General features: G+C 41.8%; 1 protein-coding gene across 1 annotated transcript in view; it reads left to right on the forward strand.

Annotated features, from left to right (window-relative positions):
• Positions 1-20,219, forward strand: part of LOC124804758 (myogenesis-regulating glycosidase) — a 237,950-nt gene that overhangs the window by 125,347 nt on the left and 92,384 nt on the right. The window contains exons 3-4 of the mRNA XM_047265066.1: positions 16,568-16,721; positions 19,515-19,652. Coding sequence (XP_047121022.1) covers positions 16,568-16,721; positions 19,515-19,652 — 292 coding nt within the window. The remainder of the gene's footprint in view (positions 1-16,567; positions 16,722-19,514; positions 19,653-20,219) is intronic.

The following is a 20,219-nucleotide window of genomic DNA, read 5'->3' on the forward strand; positions in this document are numbered from 1 at the left end:
ACCACATCTCGCAGTGATAGACTTGGAGAAACTGCGACGTAGATAACAGATAAGATGAAGAGCTGGGCACAGGAGAGGAATTCGTGGCGGTCCGCATCATACCAGTCAGAAGACTGATAACTTAAAAACAGAAAAGATAAGTTGAATAATCCACACATCTCCCTCTTTAACACTACAGACCGCCCCTTCTCTAGTTGCTCCTGGCAGTCCACTTGATCACATATTTTAACAACCTTAATGTTATTGCAAAACAGTTCCGTAAGGAGTATAAGCACACTTTCATCCTGCTAAGAAGCGTGCCATGGTTGGAGTAATGCATACTATCAATATCAGTAACAAGGTTGTGGCCTGCCGCGGTGACCGAGCGGTTCTACGCGCTTCAGTCCGGAACCGCGCGACTGCTATGGTCGCAGGTTCGAATCCTGCCTCTGGCATGGATATGTATGATGTTCTTAGGTTAGTTAGGGTTAAGTAGTTCTAAGTTCTAGGGGACTGATGACCTCAGATGTTAAGTCCCATAGCTCAGAGCCATTTGAACCATTTTGGATAACAAAGTTGTCCATGTTCTCCAGTAATGACAACAAACCAGAGCGTTCGTAAGTTGGTCTTTTCTTCCTCCCTAATAACTGAGAAATGTTTAGCACATTGTAGGAAGACGTATTAATACCACAGAAGCCTCCTTTTACCCTCTAATGATGAAAGATAGAAATACTTCTGATCACATGATCTTCCTCCTAAATTTGCTTGTACTTACAGTCTGGTTGTAAACTCCTAGTTCAGTTGCACTACTGTGCATATCCATGTGTCAGCTTCTCACAGGGCTGTCAGGCGTTGGACGTTGGTCGTCATGTGTCAGGCATCAGAATCAGGTGTCAGGCGTCATGCATCGTGTGTCAGGCAGCAGGCACGAGAAGCTGGGCGTCAGGCGTTAGGCGTAAGGCAACCAGTTCGGTTAATGGGAGATAGTAAGGCAGCACCTTATCCTGGAACGCTGGTACAACACGTTATAACCAATGATGCAGCAGCTTAGGCGTACAACGAGGTGAGAGGCAAGGCATCTGATGTCACTCACAGGTAAGCAGAACCACCTACGGAATTTCAGTTTAATGATTACGTGATCAATGCAGTAGCAGATATACTACAGTTTGTAAAAGTAGATTTATAGATGCAGGACTCTGTTGTTGTTGTCTTCAGTCCTGAGACTGGTTTGATGCAGCTCTCCATGCTACTCTATCCTGTGCAAGCTTCTTTATCTCCCAGTACCTACTCAAACCTACATCCTTCTGAATCTGCTTAGTGTATTCATCTCTTGGTCTCCCTCTACGATTTTTACCCTCCACGCTGCCCTCCAATACTAAATTGGTGATCCCTCGATGTCTCAGAACATGTCCTACCAACCGATCCCTTCTTCTAGTCAAGTTATGCCACAAACTTCTCTTCTCCCCAATCCTATTCAGTACCTCCTCATTAGTTATATGATCTACCCATCTAATCTTTAATATTCTTCTGTAGCACCACATTTCGAAAGCTTCTATTCTCCTCTTGTCCAAACTATTTATCGTCCATGTTTCACTTCCATACAAGGTTACACTCCATACAAATACTTTCAGAAACGACTCCCTAACACTTAAATCAATACTCGATGTTAACAAATTTCTCTTCTTCAGAAACGCTTTCCTTGCCACTGCCAGTCTACATTTTATACCCTCTCTACTTCGACCATCATCAGTTATTTTGCTCCCCAAATAGCGAAACTCCTTTTCTACTTTAAGTGTCTCATTTCCTAATCTGATTCCCTCAGCATCACCAGACTTAATTCGACTACATTCCATTATCCTCGTTTTGCTTTTGTTGATGTTCATCTTGTATCCTCCTTTCAAGACACTATCCACTCCGTTCAACTGCTCTTCCTAGTCCTTTGCTGTCTCTGACAGAATTACAATGTCATCGGCGATCTTTAAAGTTTTTATTTCTTCTCTGTGGATTTTAATAGCTACTCCGATTTTTTCTTTTGTTTCCTTCACTGCTTGCCCAATATACAGATTGAGTAACATCGGGGAGAGACTACAACCCTGTCTCACTCCCTTCCCAACCACTGCTTCCCTTTCATGTCCCTCGACTCTTATAACTGCCATCTGGTTTCTGTACAAATTGTAAATAGCCTTTCGCTCCCTGTATTTTACCCCTGGCACCTTCAGAATTTGAAAGAGAGTATTCCAGTCAACATTGTCAAAAGCTTTCTCTAAAGTCTACAAATGCTACAAACGTAGGTTTGCCTTTCCTTAATCTAGCTTCTAAGATAAGTCGTAGGGTCAGTATTGCCCCACGTGTTCCTATATTTCTACGGAATCCAAACTGATCTTCACCGAGATCGTCTTCTACCAGCTTTTCCATTCGTCTGTAAAGAATTCGCGTTAATATTTTACAGCTGTGATTTATTAAACTGATTGTTCGGTAATTTTCACATCTGTCAGCACCTCCTTTCTTTGGGATTGGAATTATTATATTCTTCTTGAAGTCTGAGGGTATTGCGCCTGTCTCATACATCTTGCTCACCAGATGGTAGAATTTTGTCAGGACTGGCTCTCCCAAGGCTGTCAGTAGTTCTAATGGAATGTTGTCTAATCCCGGGGCCTTGTTTCGATTCAGGTCTTTCACTGCTCTGTCAAACTCTTCACGCAGTATCTTATCTCCCATTTCATCTTCATCTTCATGCTCTTCCATTTCCATAATATTGTCCTCAAGTACATCTCCCTTGTATAGACCCTGTATGTACTCCTTCCACCTTTCTGCTTTCCCTCCTTTGCTTAGAACTGGGTTTCCATCTGAGCTCTTGATATTCGTACAAGGGGTTCTCTTATCTCCAAAGGTCTCTTAATTTTCCTGTAGGCAGTGTCTACCTTACCCCTAGTGAGATAAGCGTCTACATCCTTACATTTGTCCTCTAGCCATCCCTGCTTAGCCTTTTTGCACTTCCTGTCGATCTCATTTTAAGACGTTTGTATTCCTTTTTGCCTGCTTCATTTACTGCATTTTTATATTTTCTCCTTTCATCAATTAAATTCAATATTTCTTCTGTTACCAAAGGATTTCTACTAGCCCTCGTCTTTTTACCTACTTGATCCTCTGCTGCCTTCACTACTTCATCTCTCAAAGCTACCCATTATTCTTCTACTGTATTTCTTTCCCCCATTCCTGTCAATTGTTCCCTCATGCTCTCCCTGAAACTCTGTAAACTTCTGGTTTAGTCGGTTTATCCAGGTCCCATCTCCTTAAATTCCCACCTTTTTGCAGTTTCTTCAGGACTCTATCTGTAACATATGTTTATACGAATATAGCCCGTAGTCCTCTCGATGAGTATGGAGGTGGCATAGGCGGTCACGTGTTCTGAGAGACGTAAATTCTTGCAGTGAAACGTGTGTCCAAGTCACAACAACATAACAGGACGCAATATACGGGAGAAAACTGTCAGCTCAACTACAAAAGAAATAATAACAATAATAATAATAATAATAATAATAATAATAATAATAATAATAATAATAATAATAATTCCCGTGGAGGCCCGGGAAAGAATAGGGCTCCGGTATGTTCTGCCAGTCGTAAAAGGCGACGAAAAGAACAAACCACTAATAGGGCTAACCCCCGTTTTAGTGTGATTAGTTGGTTCAGGACAGAACTAAAGAACCCTCGGACAAGCGCCGTCATGGTCGGGGACGACGCTTGAACCCTATGCCCGCCCACAATGGTAACGACACTGCTAGCCAACTGGAAAATGATTCAAATCCAAATAGAGGTGTTTTGCAGGATATGCTTCCTGCAACCACCCTAGAAGGAAAACAAAGACAGAGGATGAGATGGTCAGATGAAGTTAATCGACACCTCATGTTCTGTTATTACCAAGCAACAAACCTAGGAACCAACACAACTGGATACAGATCACAAGTATACACAACATTTATTACCAGATACCCAGAATTAAAATTTTTAACAGAACAACGACTAGCTGATCAGATCCGTGTAATAATTAAAAAATAGCAGGATACCCCAGTCAGAATTAGAAAACATCAAACAACAAGTACAACAAATACTGGAACAAAATAATGTGCAATCAGAAGAAGAAGAAATTACAGCAATGGACTCAAACATCCCAGCACAAACAAACAAAGAACACCATGCATCAATTAAACAATCAGAGGAAAACGAAATCTTAAGACAGCCACCAGAACAAGCACAAATAGAACACGAAGTGACACACATGTTAGATATAGAAGAAAAATTTCAGCTGACATATATAGAATACAAAGACACAAATACAGACATTAGACCATTCTTGCATAGACCGCCAAATAACCCACAAGTCGAAACAACAGTAAAAACTATCAACACAATCATACACAACAAAATAAATGAAAATACAACTATGGAAGAGTTACAACTACTGGTTTATATAGGAGCATTCACTACACTAAATATACACACTAGGCAGAGATCAGAACCAACCAACACACAGAAGAAACCCACAAAACCAGCATGGCAACACAGGCTACAGATCAGAATAGAAAAACTGAGAAAAGACATCGGACAGCTAACACAATTTATAAGAAATGAAATGTCAGAAAAAAAACGAAAAAGGTTAGGTAAAATCTCACAACAAGAAGTGATAGAGCAATTAGATGAAAAGCAGCAGAAATTACAAGCATTGGCCAAACGACTTAGAAGATACAAAAAAAGTGAAAATACAAGGAAACAAAACCAAACATTCAACACAAACCAAAAGAAATTTTACCAGGCAATAGATAACACACACATTAAAATAGACAATCCACCAAACATAACAGACATGGAACACTTCTGGAGCAACATATGGTCAAACCCGGTACAACATAACAGGCATGCACGGTGGATACAAGCAGAAACAGATACATAAAAGATAATACCACAAATGCCTGAAGTGATAATTTTGCAACATGAAGTCACCCAAGCAATTAATTCTACTCGCAATTGGAAAGCCCCTGGAAAAGATAAAATAGCAAATTTCTGGCTAAAGAAATTCACCTCAACACATTAACACCTAACTAAATTATTTAACAGTTACATTGCAGACCCATACACATTCCCTGATACACTTCCACATGGAATAACTTATCTGAAACCTAAAGGTCAAGCAGACACAGCAAACCCAGCTAAATATCGCCCCATAACATGCCTACCAACAATATACAAAATATTAACTTCAGTCATTACACAGAAATTAATGACACATACAACACAGAACAAAATTATAAATGAAGAACAAAAAGACTGTTGCAAAGGAGCACGAGGATGTAAAGAGCAACTGATAATAGATGCAGAGGTGACATATCAAGCTAAAACTAAACAAAGGTCGCTACACTATGCATACATTGATTACCAAAAAGCTTTTGATAGTGTACCCCACTCATGGTTACTACAAATATTGGAAATATACAAAGTAGATCCTAAATTGATACAGTTCCTAAGCATAGTAATGAAAAATTGGAAAACCACACTTAATATCCAAACAAATTCAAATAATATCACATCACAGCCAATACAGATTAAGCGTGGAATATACCAAGGAGATTCATTAAGTCCTTTCTGGTTCTGCCTTGTTCTGAACCCACTATCCAACATGCTAAATAATACAAATTATGGATACAATATTACTGGAACATACCCACACAAAATCACACGTCTGCTATACATGGATGATCTAAAACTACTGGCAGCAACAAATCAACAACTCAACCAATTACTAAAGATAACAGACGTATTCAGCAATGATATAAATATGGCTTTTGGAACAGACAAATGTAAGAAAAATAGCATAGTCAAGGGAAAACACACTAAACAAGAAGATTACATATTGGATAACCACAGCGACTGCATAGAAGCGATGGAAAAAGAGATGCCTATAAATATCTAGGATACAGACAAAAAATAGGAATAGATAATACAAATATTAAAGGAGAACTAAAAGAAAAATATAGACAAAGACTAACAAAAATACTGAAAACAGAAATGACAGCAAGAAACAAGAAAAAAGCTATAAATACTTATGCTATACCAATATTGACCTACTCATTTGGAGTAGTGAAATGGAGTAACACAGACCTAGAAGCACTCAATACACTTACACGATCACAATGCCACAAATATAGAATACATCACATACATTCAGCAACTGAAAGATTCACATTAAGCAGAAAGGAAGGAGGAAGGGGATTTATCGACATAAAAAACCTACATTATGGACAGGTAGACAATTTAAGAAAATTCTTTATAGAACGAGCAGAAACTAGCAAAATACACAAAGCAATTACTCATATAAATACATCGGCTACACCACTGCAATTTCATAACCACTTCTACAACCCTTTAGATCACATAACATCAACAGATACGAAGAAAGTAAATTGGAAAAAGAAAACACTACATCTAACACAGCCACACATCGATCAAGACGCATCCAACACATGGCTAAGAAACGGCAATATATACAGTGAGATGGAAGGATTCATGATTGCAATACAGGATCAAACAATAAACACCAGATATTACAGCAAGCATATTATTAAAGATCCCAATACCACAACAGATAAATGCAGACTTTGCAAACAACAGATAGAAACAGTATATCACATCACAAGCGGATGTACAATACTAGCAAATACAGAATACCCAGAAGACATGACAATGTAGCATAAATAATACATCAACAGCTTGCCTTACAACATAAACTTATAAAACAACACGTTCCCACATACAAGTATGCACCACAAAATGTACTGGAGAATGATGAATACAAATTATACTGGAACAGAACCATTATAACAGATAAAACAACACCACATAACAAACCTGACATCATACTCACCAATAAAAAGAAGAAATTAACACAACTAATCGAAATATCCATACCCAATACAAGAAATATACAAAAGAAAACAGGAGAAAAAATTGAAAAATACATCCAACTGGCTGAGGAAGTCAAGGACATGTGGTATCAGGATAAAGTTGACATTATACCAATTATACTATCAACTACAGGAGTCATACCACACAATATCCACCAGTACATCAATGCAATACAGCTACATCCAAACTTATATATACAACTACAGAAATCCGTAACTACTGATAAATGTTCAATTACCCGAAAGTTCCTAAATGCAATATAACATATACCGTACAGTTAAAAGGAAGTCACACATTTGATCAAGGTCCACGTCACTTTCAATTTTCGACCAGACATAACGTCTGAGAAAAGAAGAAATAACAATAATAATAATAATAATAATAATAATAATAACAAAACGTATGTTACACAAAACGAACTCGTCACAGCTCAGAACTAGCAAAATATACAATGACGGCATGACATACTAATCTAGATCTGTGACTGAATTTGGTTTGGAGCCACAGCGCATACACATTGTACAATTCAAGGAAAATAATAAAAAACCCACTGAGGATGCCACAGTCACGGTGAAACATGTTTGGAAAAAGGCGGGCCCATCCTCTATCGGTTATAAAAAGAGAGGTAATTTAATATCTCCTCCAGTTTCTGTTTTATGTTTTTTTTTTTTTTTTAATGAGGAAGTTCCCGCGCTGCACCATGTAGTAGTAGTAGCAGTGGTAGAGTCTGCGCAGGATACAGTGATCGGTGCGCAGTGACGAATTTTCGTCGGAAGTGAAGGGTGAGTTCATTCGTTTGTTCGGAAGGGAAGGTCACCATTATTTGCCCGCTTTTGACCGCTTGGCAACTCAGTGTTCTGACAGTATCGTGGTGCACTCCCTGCAATCTTTCTAAAACGATTTTGCAGGAACTATTTGATAAAAAAATTCAGTTTTCCATTACTTATAACTTCATATGTCGGCTTCATGATGAAGTGCTCATCGCTTCGTTAATACATGTAGTTCAAGGAATTGTGACATCTGTATTTAAGTAAGACACTGCACGAAATTCGAAAAATTTTACAATGAAAAATAGGGGTTCCTATAATTTGGCATTTGGTGCATATTACATAATAAGTAGCATGTGTGAAATTTATGTAACATACTGAAATTTTTCGACTCTATATCTCACCAGTCCTGAGAAAATTTATTTTATCGAATACACTCATGTGTGATCGCACGCATCAGTGATATAAAGCCAGAATGAAATGTTCGTAACATTTCTCATCTCTCATAAAATATTTGAGATATCGAAATGAGATTTTGGCAAATGATTGCACGCAAAAGTGAGAGCGTTTCTCCATGTGGTTAATGCGCGAAACTTCATTATCGTCTGTGTTATTCAACTAACTACAGACTTTTTCGATGAAACAATGTAATTTTTAAGCGCCATCTATATGTGGTAAAACGTGAAGTACTGTGATTTTGGAACAAAATAAGTGAAGACAATATACGTTTATTTTTGTACCGAGGATGTGATTTTTCATAAGCTGGTGACCTTACTTTTCCTCAGTTCCTCACTTAATAAACTTAACTAACCACTGTTTCGGGATTCTATCGTAGGTGCTTTTGCATAGTACGTTAGTGAGGTGAGAATGTGTAAATTCCACTGAATTTTAGCAAAATAGGCTAATCTTCACACAGAAACAAGAGAAATGTATGTTTTACTCAAAATTCGCCACGTATGACTCTTCTCTGGGTGTTCAATCCATTAGCAAGTCAGGCGAAAATAAATCGCTGCTTTTGTTGCAATTTCAGGGGAATTCCTTTTAGATATTAACCAAAGAAGAGGTGACACTAAATTTTTTTTGATGTTCAAATTGAAAGTGTAGTCATGGAGGGGCTTCATTTAAAGTTTCCAAATTTATGGGCTTAAGCGTCAGTTTGGCATTTCACCTGCAGTGGATTGACGGCCCACCTGCAACGCCCACCATTACCTCTCTCCCCATGCTTGCCTACCCGATTGTGTGTCTGTCAGCCACTTTGTTCGGCATGCACTTTTTTCTTATTGTTGTTGTTATTGTTACTGTACATCCTGTAATAGAGCTAATAGTAGCATACAAGTAAAGTAATTAAGATAAGTGAACACAGACTGAAAATGACTAAAACCTATGATTCTTGCTTTGTGACAGGATAAGGGCACTGAACTATGAATTATAATAAAGTCATAGGAGAACTGCAATTATGGATACTTGTAGATAATCATAGAAATAAAGTAACAGTATTATATATTTTTTCATTTATTTATCGTATGGTACATATCATAAAATATGTCATGTAAATTAACAACACGACACCACAGAGATGTAGGACTCTAAAGCACAAACATAAAATTTAAAAATGTAACAAAATTTACACTTTAATATAATGAAGAATCTGAAGTGTCGGCAGAAGTGCCAACACCGTGTTGTTTGAGGAGCCGAAATGCACGCTATAAGCTCACGCAGGATGGCGTGAGGTCTGAAACAGAATACGTAATGAATGCTATAAAGAAAAGTACGTAGCTTCTGGAATACTTAACTTTAATTCATAATTGTAGAACATCGCTCTTGATGATACATTAATAGAATCTCAATATCAATTGAATACGGCGGCTTGCTAGGTCGTAGCAAATGTAGCTGAAGGCTATGCTAAATATCGTCTCGGCAAATGAGAGCGTATTTGTCAGTGTCTGTTGCTAGCTACGTCGGCTGTACAACTGGGGCGAGTGCCAGTCCGTCTCTCTAGACCTGCCGTGTGGTGGCGCTCGGTCTGCAATTACTGACAGTGGCGACACGCGGGTCCGGCGTATACTAATGGACCGCGGCCGATTTAAAGGCTACCACCTAGCAAGTGTGGTGTCTGGCGGTGACACCACAGAATCAATCACATAATTCACAACTGGACATCTGGATTTTTAATGTAATGAATCACACTTCGTATCAACGTCAGAAATTCGTTTATGTGTTTCCCATATGTCTGTCATATAATAACGATTTATTGACTTGTACCTTGTTAAGCTAAAGGCCTTTGGAAGCCCGCTTGGACAATGCAAAACAGGAAATCACAGACAATGCAGAGAGCCAAAGTGGTAGCATTTAAGTTGCCGGAGATAAACAGTAGCACTAGATCCTATGGATTGCAGACGCTGTGGGCAGCTGTCCCAAGGGAGAAGTTTCATCTCAGAGAGTTAACTGGTAACTACATCCACCGCCTACTTCACAGTAGGAGATGGTCACAAAAAGACACGTCCTTGCAGAGATAGCAGTCTTGATACTTGCCCATAAGAACCGCAACGTCAGTGAGTTTACAAAGGTTAGAGCGCTACAACAGTGGTCCCCATCCGCGAAAGGCCTCAGGGCAGGTCCAAATGACGTGAAACACTATAAAGGATGGGGTCCCTCCACGCCCACACCTACGTGGTGACCAAACCAAAAGTTCTACTGTCACCTCCGTACAACATGTTAGTTTTTGAATCAGGAGTCACAGAATGCGGGCTGTGATGTTATCCATGCGTCTGGGTAAGATTACTCATTTACATGGTCCATCAGGCGATAGAAGTGGTCGAAAACGATCGAAGGGTAGCGGTTGTAAGGGCAGAGGAAGAGAAAGTGCCAAGGCAAGCGCCAAGGGAAAAAAAACCTCTGCGACAGTAGGACGGGTAGTAAGGACAGTAGTGGCTTGCTAGCCGCGACAGAGCATGCAAGGTGAGGTAAAGTTAGTGTGAGGTATCGTGCATCGTTACCTATGTGCTGCGTGTTCGTTAACTGGGGCAGTCCGGTTGCTGCGGCTGAGCTCGTGTGGAGTTTCCTTGGCCTGCTGCAGTGGCTTCCTCCCTGTAACAAAGGAATTCAGTGCGGCAACGCATGCGTTGCTGTTATGCCCTCTGCTGCGCCGCGTCGTCAGTGATTTGGCACAGCTTCATCAGGCTGGTGCTGAACATCGGCGGCCGGCCGCCGTATGGCGTCCTGCTCTACTGCACGGCGCAGCCCTTCTGCACCTGAACCTCGAGCAGCTCCGCTTGTTCAGAGAGCTGCGCCGCTTCAGCGTCGGAGAAATGCAGGCCGTTCACTCGCGCTCGTGCGATGAAGGCTGCGTTTTTGTCTTCTCGGTGCCTTGCGGGGGCCGTCCCAGCGGCGGTCGGCGTCGCCGCCAGTGCCTCTGGGGCGGTGGTTGTCTTCTTTGCACCTTCCACCTGCGGTGCTGCTGGGGCAGCCGCTGGGACAGGCACGCGAACGTTCTTCTGCCAGGTCGCAGGAGTGTTCGCAGGTTCTTCTGCACAGAGGCCTTGGGCGAAGACTGCACGCAGTTGCCTCAAGGCCTCTTCCTTCTCTGCAGCCACGGCGGCTGCGAAGGCAGCCCTCTCTGCCGCCATGACGGCCCTCACTGTTGTTGATAGCCTAATAGGAGGGACAGCGACGTTTAGCTATCGGATGAACGCTGTTGCTACCAAACAAGTAATTTCTTAACGTACCAGTTAGAAACGTTCCTACCTACAGAGCAGGAGAAAGGGGAGGAATGTGAATGTGGTTGACCAGAGGCGCCCTGAAGATGCAGTGCCACTCGTCAGACGGGCCAAAGCCTGTAAAGTGCCAACGGATCGGTGGGCCGACTGTAGTAACGGAGAGATAGTGCGGCGCCACAATCCTTTAAAAACCCAAGTTTTCGTATTCTGGCAAAGTTCTCAGTCAGATCGTTGGGATGCCAACTGAGGGTCGCTCATCGCCAGCCTCGGGTAAGGCTGTTTCTCTCATTTGGAGTGTTGCTGTCAATGTTCGTACGATGCTACTAGTGATTGCTGTTTGTGTTAGCTCTGACCTCACGAACTCGGGCACGGACTTCTATTGTGCAACCATAGGCTTTCTTAGCTTTTTCTAATGTTTAGGTTTAGCATTCAATGTATTAGTCTGATTGCAAATGAATCGTGTCAATCATACCCTTGAGTATCCTTGAACCACCTGCTGCGAGCATCCTATCGACTCCCAAAAGCAATGCCCCTCGTAGATACCCAGTGACAGTGTTTGGTGTTGATCCATGATATCTTCACTGGAAGCCTGCCTTTCTGCATTTGTTCTTAGCCGCTTGGAAATTACAGACCGACCTGCATCCCCTGTCTTCCCTATGTCCTTGACTTCCGCAAGGTGTTCGATACAGTTCCCCACAGTCGTTTAATGAACAAAGTAAGAGCATATGGACTATCAGACCAATTGTGTGATTGGACTGAAGAGTTCCTAGATAACAGAACGCAGTATGTCATTCTCAATGGAGAGAAGTCTTCCAAAGTAAGAGTGATTTCAGGTGTGCCGCAGGGGAGTGTCGTAGGACCGTTGCTATTCACAATATACATAAATGACGTTGTGTATAACATTGGAAATTCACTGAGGCTTTTTGCGGATGAAGCTGTGGTATATCGAGGGGTTGTAACAATGGAAAATTGTACGGAAATGCAGGAGGATCTGCAACGAATTGACGAATGGTGCAGGGAATGGCAATTGAATCTCAGTGTAGACAAGAGTAATGTGCTGCAAATACATAGAAAGAAAGATCCTTTATCATTTAGCTACAATATAGCAGGTCAGCAACTGGAAGCAGTTAATTCCGTGAATTATCTGGGAGTAGGTATTAAGAGTGATTTAAAATGGAATATCATATAAAGTTGATCGTCGGTAAAGCAGATGCCAGACTGAGATTCATTGGAAGAATCCTATGGAAATGCAATCCAAACACAAAGGAAGTAGGTTACAGTACACTTGTTCGCCCACTGCTTGAATATTGTTCACTAGTGTGGGATCCGTACCGGACAGGATTGATAGAAGGGAGAGAGAGAAGATTCAACGGAGAGCAGCGCGCTTCGTTACAGGATCATTTAGTAATCGCTAAAGCGTCACCGAGATGATAAACTCCAGTGGAAGATTCTGCAGGAGAGGCGCTCAGTAGCTCGGTACGGGCTTTTGTTGAAGTTTCGAGAACATACCTTCACCGAGGAGTCAAGCAGTATATTGCTCCCTCCTACGTATATCTCGCGGAGAGACCATGAGGATACAATCAGAGAGATTGGACAATCTTTCTTTCCACGAACAATACGAGACTGGAATAGAAGGGAGAACCGATAGAGGTACTCAAAGTACCTTCCGCCACACACCGTCAGGTGGCTTGCGGAGTATGGATGTAGATGGAGATGTAGATCCTGTGTTAGGACATGCCACATCCTCACGTTGCGGTGTCGTTTGATGTGACCGTTCATCTGTCTTTTGGCACCGTTGTCACACTTTGAGGAAGTAATTATGTTGTACTTGCGAAGTGCATGAGCTGACATGGAATGGTTGGTCCTGATCGGGTTAATGGTTGACCATGTCGTATGTGGTAGTTCTTAGCCGGCTAGGGTAGTTGTTACGCACAACATGTTGTGAAGTTCCGACTGCGCTGTATAGGTCGATATTTCCTTCCACTAGCAACATGGTAATATGACGAATATTGTAAATTCGCATTACTATTTAATGGAGAAGGAAATGCACACTAAAGATAAGCCATAATTATTTACATAAATGTAAATCTGAGTCGTAATGGACCATTATTGTTACTAATATACTTGACTATAAAAAAATAAATAAATGTCTCGTGGAGTTCATGACATGTTGCGTTCTCATTAGTGCAAACAGATCTGCACGTGATAAGACGGATGGTGAGACGATACGCAGTGATAGGGGCAGTATACCACGTGACACTCCAGCCAATAGCGGCATTCGACCGAGTAAGATTGTAGAGTGCGCTTTGGAGTGCTAGTACCGCACATAGTGTTGATTTCCACCTAGTTTAAATACAATAAAAGTACTTAGCCACTGGTGTGTTCCATACGCCTGACGCCTGAAATAAAGCTAACATGACATTTATTACTTTGAGAAGTGAGAGCGATACTTTTCTGATAATGTAAATTTTTCCATGGTGGATCAGCAACGGATGAGATGGCTCAATGCGGCGCTTTCCCCCAACATTGGCAGTTACGAGGGTAGGCAACGTTTGGAGCGTTTGGTGTGGGACAGAGATAGAGAACACAACGGCCACACTGCAAAGTATTCTCTCTCTCTCTCTCTCTCTCTCTCTCTCTCTCTCTCTCTCTCTCTCTGCCCAGAATGCACCACGCACCCGCGTTCCTTCTTGAACACCGCTGTCACCAATTCAATTGGCAATGGACACCTGTGCATGTGTTACGTCACGGATTACTGTTCCATTAAAAAGGGGCTTTCACGATATTTGCGAAGTAGTTGTACTCTTTATAAGACATCTGAAAGGATGACTCGGAAGTTTGATGAAGACGATAATGGATTTTTTATCTGTAGCCAGCAATGTTCTTTAGCGAAAGACTTTCAAGGCGAATGAAGAGACAATACGTTTATTTGTAGACAGCGCTTTGTCGACAATACTTCAGCCTTGTGATTTCTGTTTTTCATAGTTTTCAGACGTGCTGTTGTTTTCGCGGCATCCTACATCACTTCTTTTCTGTATGTGGATCAGAAGTTTCCTCATCTCTAGCTCGAAAATTCACATGTTTTGTTCCTGCTTCACAAAAATTACATTCATCTCCCTGTTAGCAGCGCCAGTTTTACTTCAATCCTATATTCTTGAATTTCCATTCTTATAAAAGGAATATTCGGACATTAGCGATTCTATCGTGGATCTCTCCGCTTGGAGCTCTAGGTGGGGGGACAACTTTACCGCAAGAAGTTCGTTTTAGAGGACAGCATACAATGTGGTTACACTTTAATGTTTTCGATGAGGCAGTTTCTGACGATTCAGCGTCCCTGTGCCTTTAGCCATTGCTGATTTTTGTCACTTTTTTGTAGTGTACTAGTTTCCCATCCTTATGGCAAGAGGATGAGCTGAATTTCAGCTCACTAAAATTCGCTGATTAACTTTACACAATTTCGAATGGTTTAGAAAAATTTCACATGATACACTGTAACTAATATTCATACAAAAGCCAGTTAATGTGCGTTCGTAGGAGAGGACAGAATACTGTAACATTCGATTAAAACCTTGGTGAACACCTGTGAGACATGTCACACAGCATTAAATATCTACAGATAACCCTACAAAGCTGCTTCAACTGAAAGTGATACAGAATCAATTCGATTTCTTGAGAAAAATCTGGGAAGTCCCATGCGTCTACAGGGTGTTACAAAAAGGTACGGTCAAACTTTCAGGAAACATTCCTCAGACACAAAGAAAGAAAATATGTTATGTGGACTTGTGTCCGAAAACGCTTACTTTCCATGTTAGAGCTCATTTTATCACTTCTCTTTAAATCACATTAATCATGGATTGGAAACACAGAGCAACAGAACGTACCAGCGTGACTTCAAACACTTTGTTACAGGAAATGTTCAAAATGTCCTCCGTTAGCGAGGATACATGCACCCACCCTCCGTCGCATGGAATCCATGATGCGCTGATGCAGCCTTCGAGAATGGCGTATTGTATCACAGCCGTCCACAATACGAGCACGAAGAGTCTCTACATTTGGTACCGGGGTTGCGTAGACAAGACCTTTCAAATGCCCTCATAAATGAAAGTCAAGAGGGTTGAGGTCAGGAGAGCGTGGAGGCCATGGAACTGGTCCGCCTGTACCAATCCATCGGTCACCGAATCTGTTGTTGAGAAGCGTACGAACACTTCGACTGAAATGTACAGGAGCTCCATCGTGCATGAACCACATGTTGTGTCCTACTTGTAAAGGCACATGTTCTAGCAGCACAGGTAGAGTATCCCGTACGAAATCATAATAACGTGCTCGATTGAGCGTAGGAGGAAGAACATGGGGCCCAATCAAGACATCACCAACAATGCCTGCCTAAACGTTCACAGAGAATCTTTGTTGATGACGTGATTGCACAATTGCGTGCGGATTCTTGTCAGCCCACACATGTTGATTGTGAAAATTTACAATTTGATCACGTTGGAATGAAACTAAAATGAGCTCTAACATGGAAATTAAGTGTTTCGGGACACATGTCCACATAACATCTTTTCTTTATTTGTGTGTGAGGAATGTTTCCTGAAAGTTTGGCCTTACCTTTTTGTAACATCCTGTATAAACGAGACAGCATAGCAGAGTGTTGTGCGGCTTTATGTTGAGTACTGCTTGAGCTTTTGAGACCCCCGTATCTTTACCCAAACGAAGAAGTCTGTAGAGTTCATACACAGGCTGTGTTTAAGGAGGTGATCTGGTACGTCCATGAGAGTTGTTGGAAGAAAGTCGATATTCTTTTTCCCTCACGAAATGGTATTGGATGGTTTCAACGCAATCCTTATTCAGATGGACTACAAAACAGTTGGTCTGTGCCCTTCGAATTTTTCGTCTAGGACCGAAAAGACACACTCAGAGAAGTTAGTGCAGTATCCATTCAGTTTTTTGGAAACAACTGACGAAAGCGCCAGCTACCGTCCAAAGTGACCTGTTCGGTAAGAGGTTGAGCATTAGGTTCAAAGCGAGAAGGTCGTACTCTAGCTACCAGTCCCTAAAACATTGCGTCTGTCGAACTACTGTTACATCCACGTGCATCTTGGGACTGGATCCGCTGTTAATTTAGCTCTGTCCGTTTCTCACGTACAGGTCGCCGGTTCGACGCGTGCGACGAAAGTCTGCGGCGCCGCCCTCGGACGTCCGAGTCGACGACATCGACTACCTGGATGTGCCGGAGCTGTCGCCGGGAAACTCCATCACCAGCAACACGAGTATTGCTAGCCTGCTCAAGGAGAAGATCGCGGTAAGTTCGTCGCTGTCGCAGATTGCAGACCCCTGGGTCAAGGCGCCAGGCGATGCTCTTAGCTTTGTGATGTTCCGAGTCGCTGGTTAGAGCGCTACGACAAACGATCCTCGATCCTGCATGCAGCATCACGATGGACGTGTAGATGTCTGGAGGCTCCGAGTGGAATGGACGTTGCCAGATTCTATTCATCATCGTCATATGGTCCCAGCACCTAGAATGGTGATAGTATAGGGTGCCATTGATTTCATAACTCGATCAACTCTGGTTAGCATAGCTGATAATTTTAACAGCGGGCTTGTACATTCCAAACAGCTAAGGCCAGTGTCTGTGCTCGGTTTTCAAGGTCTTTCTACAAGAGCCGCATGTTATCTGTGCCATCTTGACCTACCGCGACACAGAAGGTTTTCGCCTGTTGCTCCTGCCGGGAGTTTCCATAGATCTCTCACTCTTTCAAAACGGGTGGTTATTACTGAGAGTCCGCACACCACTCGCCAGCGACCACGATTAATGAAGGGTGCCCATACGCCCGACATCCAGTCTCACTTCGACTTGATATCTGACTGTTAGGGACGTTGTTGTTTCCAGAAGTGGCAACTCTGTGTACTAAACTTCGCAGCATGCACACTTCAATTCACCTATAAATTTAATCATGTATTCTTTCTACTATACTATTCTGTTCTATCGCTTGCGCCTTTGTCCCGCATTTTGCGCGGGGTTGGCGTTGTTAAATCGGATTTGGCATGTTCATGTGAAGGGGTGGCTGGATGCCCTTTGCATGGGGGCTTAATTTAATTTATGATTGAAAATATTTTTAGTAGCTGTATGTCCGTCCGATTACGCAGTGTCTCGTAATCGGTTGGCCCTGACTAGTATTATTACGCTATCTGATTGCAACAAACAATGTAAGTAGATTTTCGTAAACACAATTAATTAATTAAGTCCCCAGCAACTATAAAACCTACAAAATCCAAGCACAAATGTAACTGTTCTCTATGTGGGAGTGTGACTCAACGTACGCATCTGGCACGGTTCTTCTTCAATAACACAAGAATTTTTAATTAACATTTATACTGAATTAATTAAAGAAAGTAAAAATACCATAATTACTCAAGAGAATCACAATTACACTCTAATCCAAGAACACAAGCCAGATGCTTTGTTGACTGAACCTGTAATGACGCATTATTTCAGACACACAATTAATAAAAGAACATTGTAGTTTTTACCTTCATATATATTGACGAAATGCACACAATAACATCTGCTATCTCTCCCATCAAATAACTGCATAAAACATGGAACAACACTCTTTACTACAACATCTTACTCCGACCTCACGACAAGCAGTGCCTACTAGCACATCTCGGTACGAACTCTTAACACATACTGTCCTCTACGAGCTCTCTACTAGCACTGACTTCTACGAACTCCCGACAACCACTGACTGCTATGAGCTCTCGACAAGCACTGACTTCTACAATCTCATAACAAGCACTGACTGCCATGAACTCTCAACACACACTGTCCTGTACGGGCTCTCCACAAGCACTCACTGCTACGAACTTTCAACAAGCACTGACTGCCATGAACTCTCAACACGCACTGTGGAGGCGGCTTAATAGTACTCTTTGGCGCAATCTCTGGCGCAGTGGCACAGTGTAGCCACCTTTCACCTTCCTGCCGCCACCCCGTATCCCCCGGGACGGAATCAGAGTACCCCATCTGTCTGCGTCTAGTGTAAAGCATGGAAAAGTGCGGGTGTGTTTTAAATGTCTGTGAGTCGTGTAACTGAGGCGGGACGTGGGGACCAGCCCGGCATTCACCTGGAGGGATGTGGAAAACGGCCTAAAAACCACATCCAGGCCGGCCAGCACACCGGCCCTCGTCGTTAATCCGGCGGGCGGATTCGATCCGGGGCCGGCACGCCTACCCGAGTCCAGGAAGCAGCGCATTAGCGCTCTCGGCTAACATGGCGGATTTGGCCAACCTGGCGGGTTATTCTTTCTATTATACTGTATATACGTAATTAATAAAAAAATATTTTATATCCTTTCCAGTGTCGTAACTGTAATGTCCAGTAGTGTATGTAACTGAATAGAAGGGCTACCTCAGGAGAACATTCCTTTAAAATTTTCCTTAAAATTTTGCTTTTAAGAGGTTTCAATATTTTCCCGAAGTCCCTCGAATAATGTGGACTCGCTTCAGTTTGACTGTGTTCCTGATGATTCTCCTATACTGCAAATGCTTCGACCGCTCGCATCTTATCTTTAATTACTAGTTCATCATGTCCCGTGACAGGCTTCCCAACTTTCCATCTAACCATTGTATTTATTTTATTTTCATAGCTATTAATATGTGTCAGAACATGCAATCTTTATTAATTTTGGTAATTCTTATTAGTGCAGAACAACACCGTTTGTAATATGTCATGATTTGCAGATCTATGATTATCGTGCCCACTGTCCATTTTGTACAGATTGCTTTCCCTGGTGCAATGTCCTTTGATATCCATGATTTCTTGGATACACAAGAAGACACTGTGAGCTACCAATCGCTCTAAAATTTATAAGAACACAATCTAATGGGAACATCTATTGTGCAGTTGATGATATACTGTAGAATGCGTGAGACTTAGCTATTTTTTATTTTGCTGCTTCTTTTTTTAACCTGATATTGTCAAATGAACTGTATTACATAAACTTGATTACAGGAATTTCATGATCTAAGATTTTTCACTAACTTAAAGAGCCTTGTGCAAGTGATACTCCAGAACTGGCCATTTATTTACAGCTCTCGTTCCCCGCCTACCTAAAGAAGAGGAAGCCGCCACGCGAGTACAAACTGAAGGCGTTCGTCAGTTTCTTGTTCCTGTGCATCGTTTTCCTGGTCGGTTTCGCATATGTAATGTATGACAAGCACGTCCTCCAGGTAAGTCCAGGTTAAACTGCATCCTATTGTCCGTAAAATATGCACTATGTATTGAGCACATGTTATATCAGTGATGGAGTTCGAGATAATGAATTAGGAAAAATAAAATTCGTTAAACACCATTTGAGTTCAGTTGCACTATCTTTGTGATAATCTTATTTACTTGCCATGTACGTGAGATTCATTTGATGGCTAGAAAGGGACCGTGAACCACTAGTAAACTGACGGAAATGGAAACTGTTTCACCATGAAGCATCAGTCCGTTATTGACCAAAATTTGTGAACATGTTCAACACATAATGAGTGCTGAATGATTAAAGTTCCATTGCATTCAAACTGATGTTCATCATCAGCATTAGCATCAGGCGTGATTCCCACGGAACCGAAAGCACTCTGGTATTTGTAGTACTAATAGAGCATACTTCCCCCGAGGGCAATCTTAGCGAATTTCTTGCCTTATGTAACATACATAAATAATATAAAATATTTCTTCTCGTAGTCAAGATAAATGGCATAAGGCTGTTTAGCCAACAGTCCTGTAGTCTCAGCAATACTCCATGTCTTCCA

This window comes from Schistocerca piceifrons, chromosome 7, assembly GCF_021461385.2.
Source record: "Schistocerca piceifrons isolate TAMUIC-IGC-003096 chromosome 7, iqSchPice1.1, whole genome shotgun sequence".
Classification (NCBI taxonomy): Eukaryota; Metazoa; Arthropoda; class Insecta; order Orthoptera; family Acrididae; genus Schistocerca; species Schistocerca piceifrons.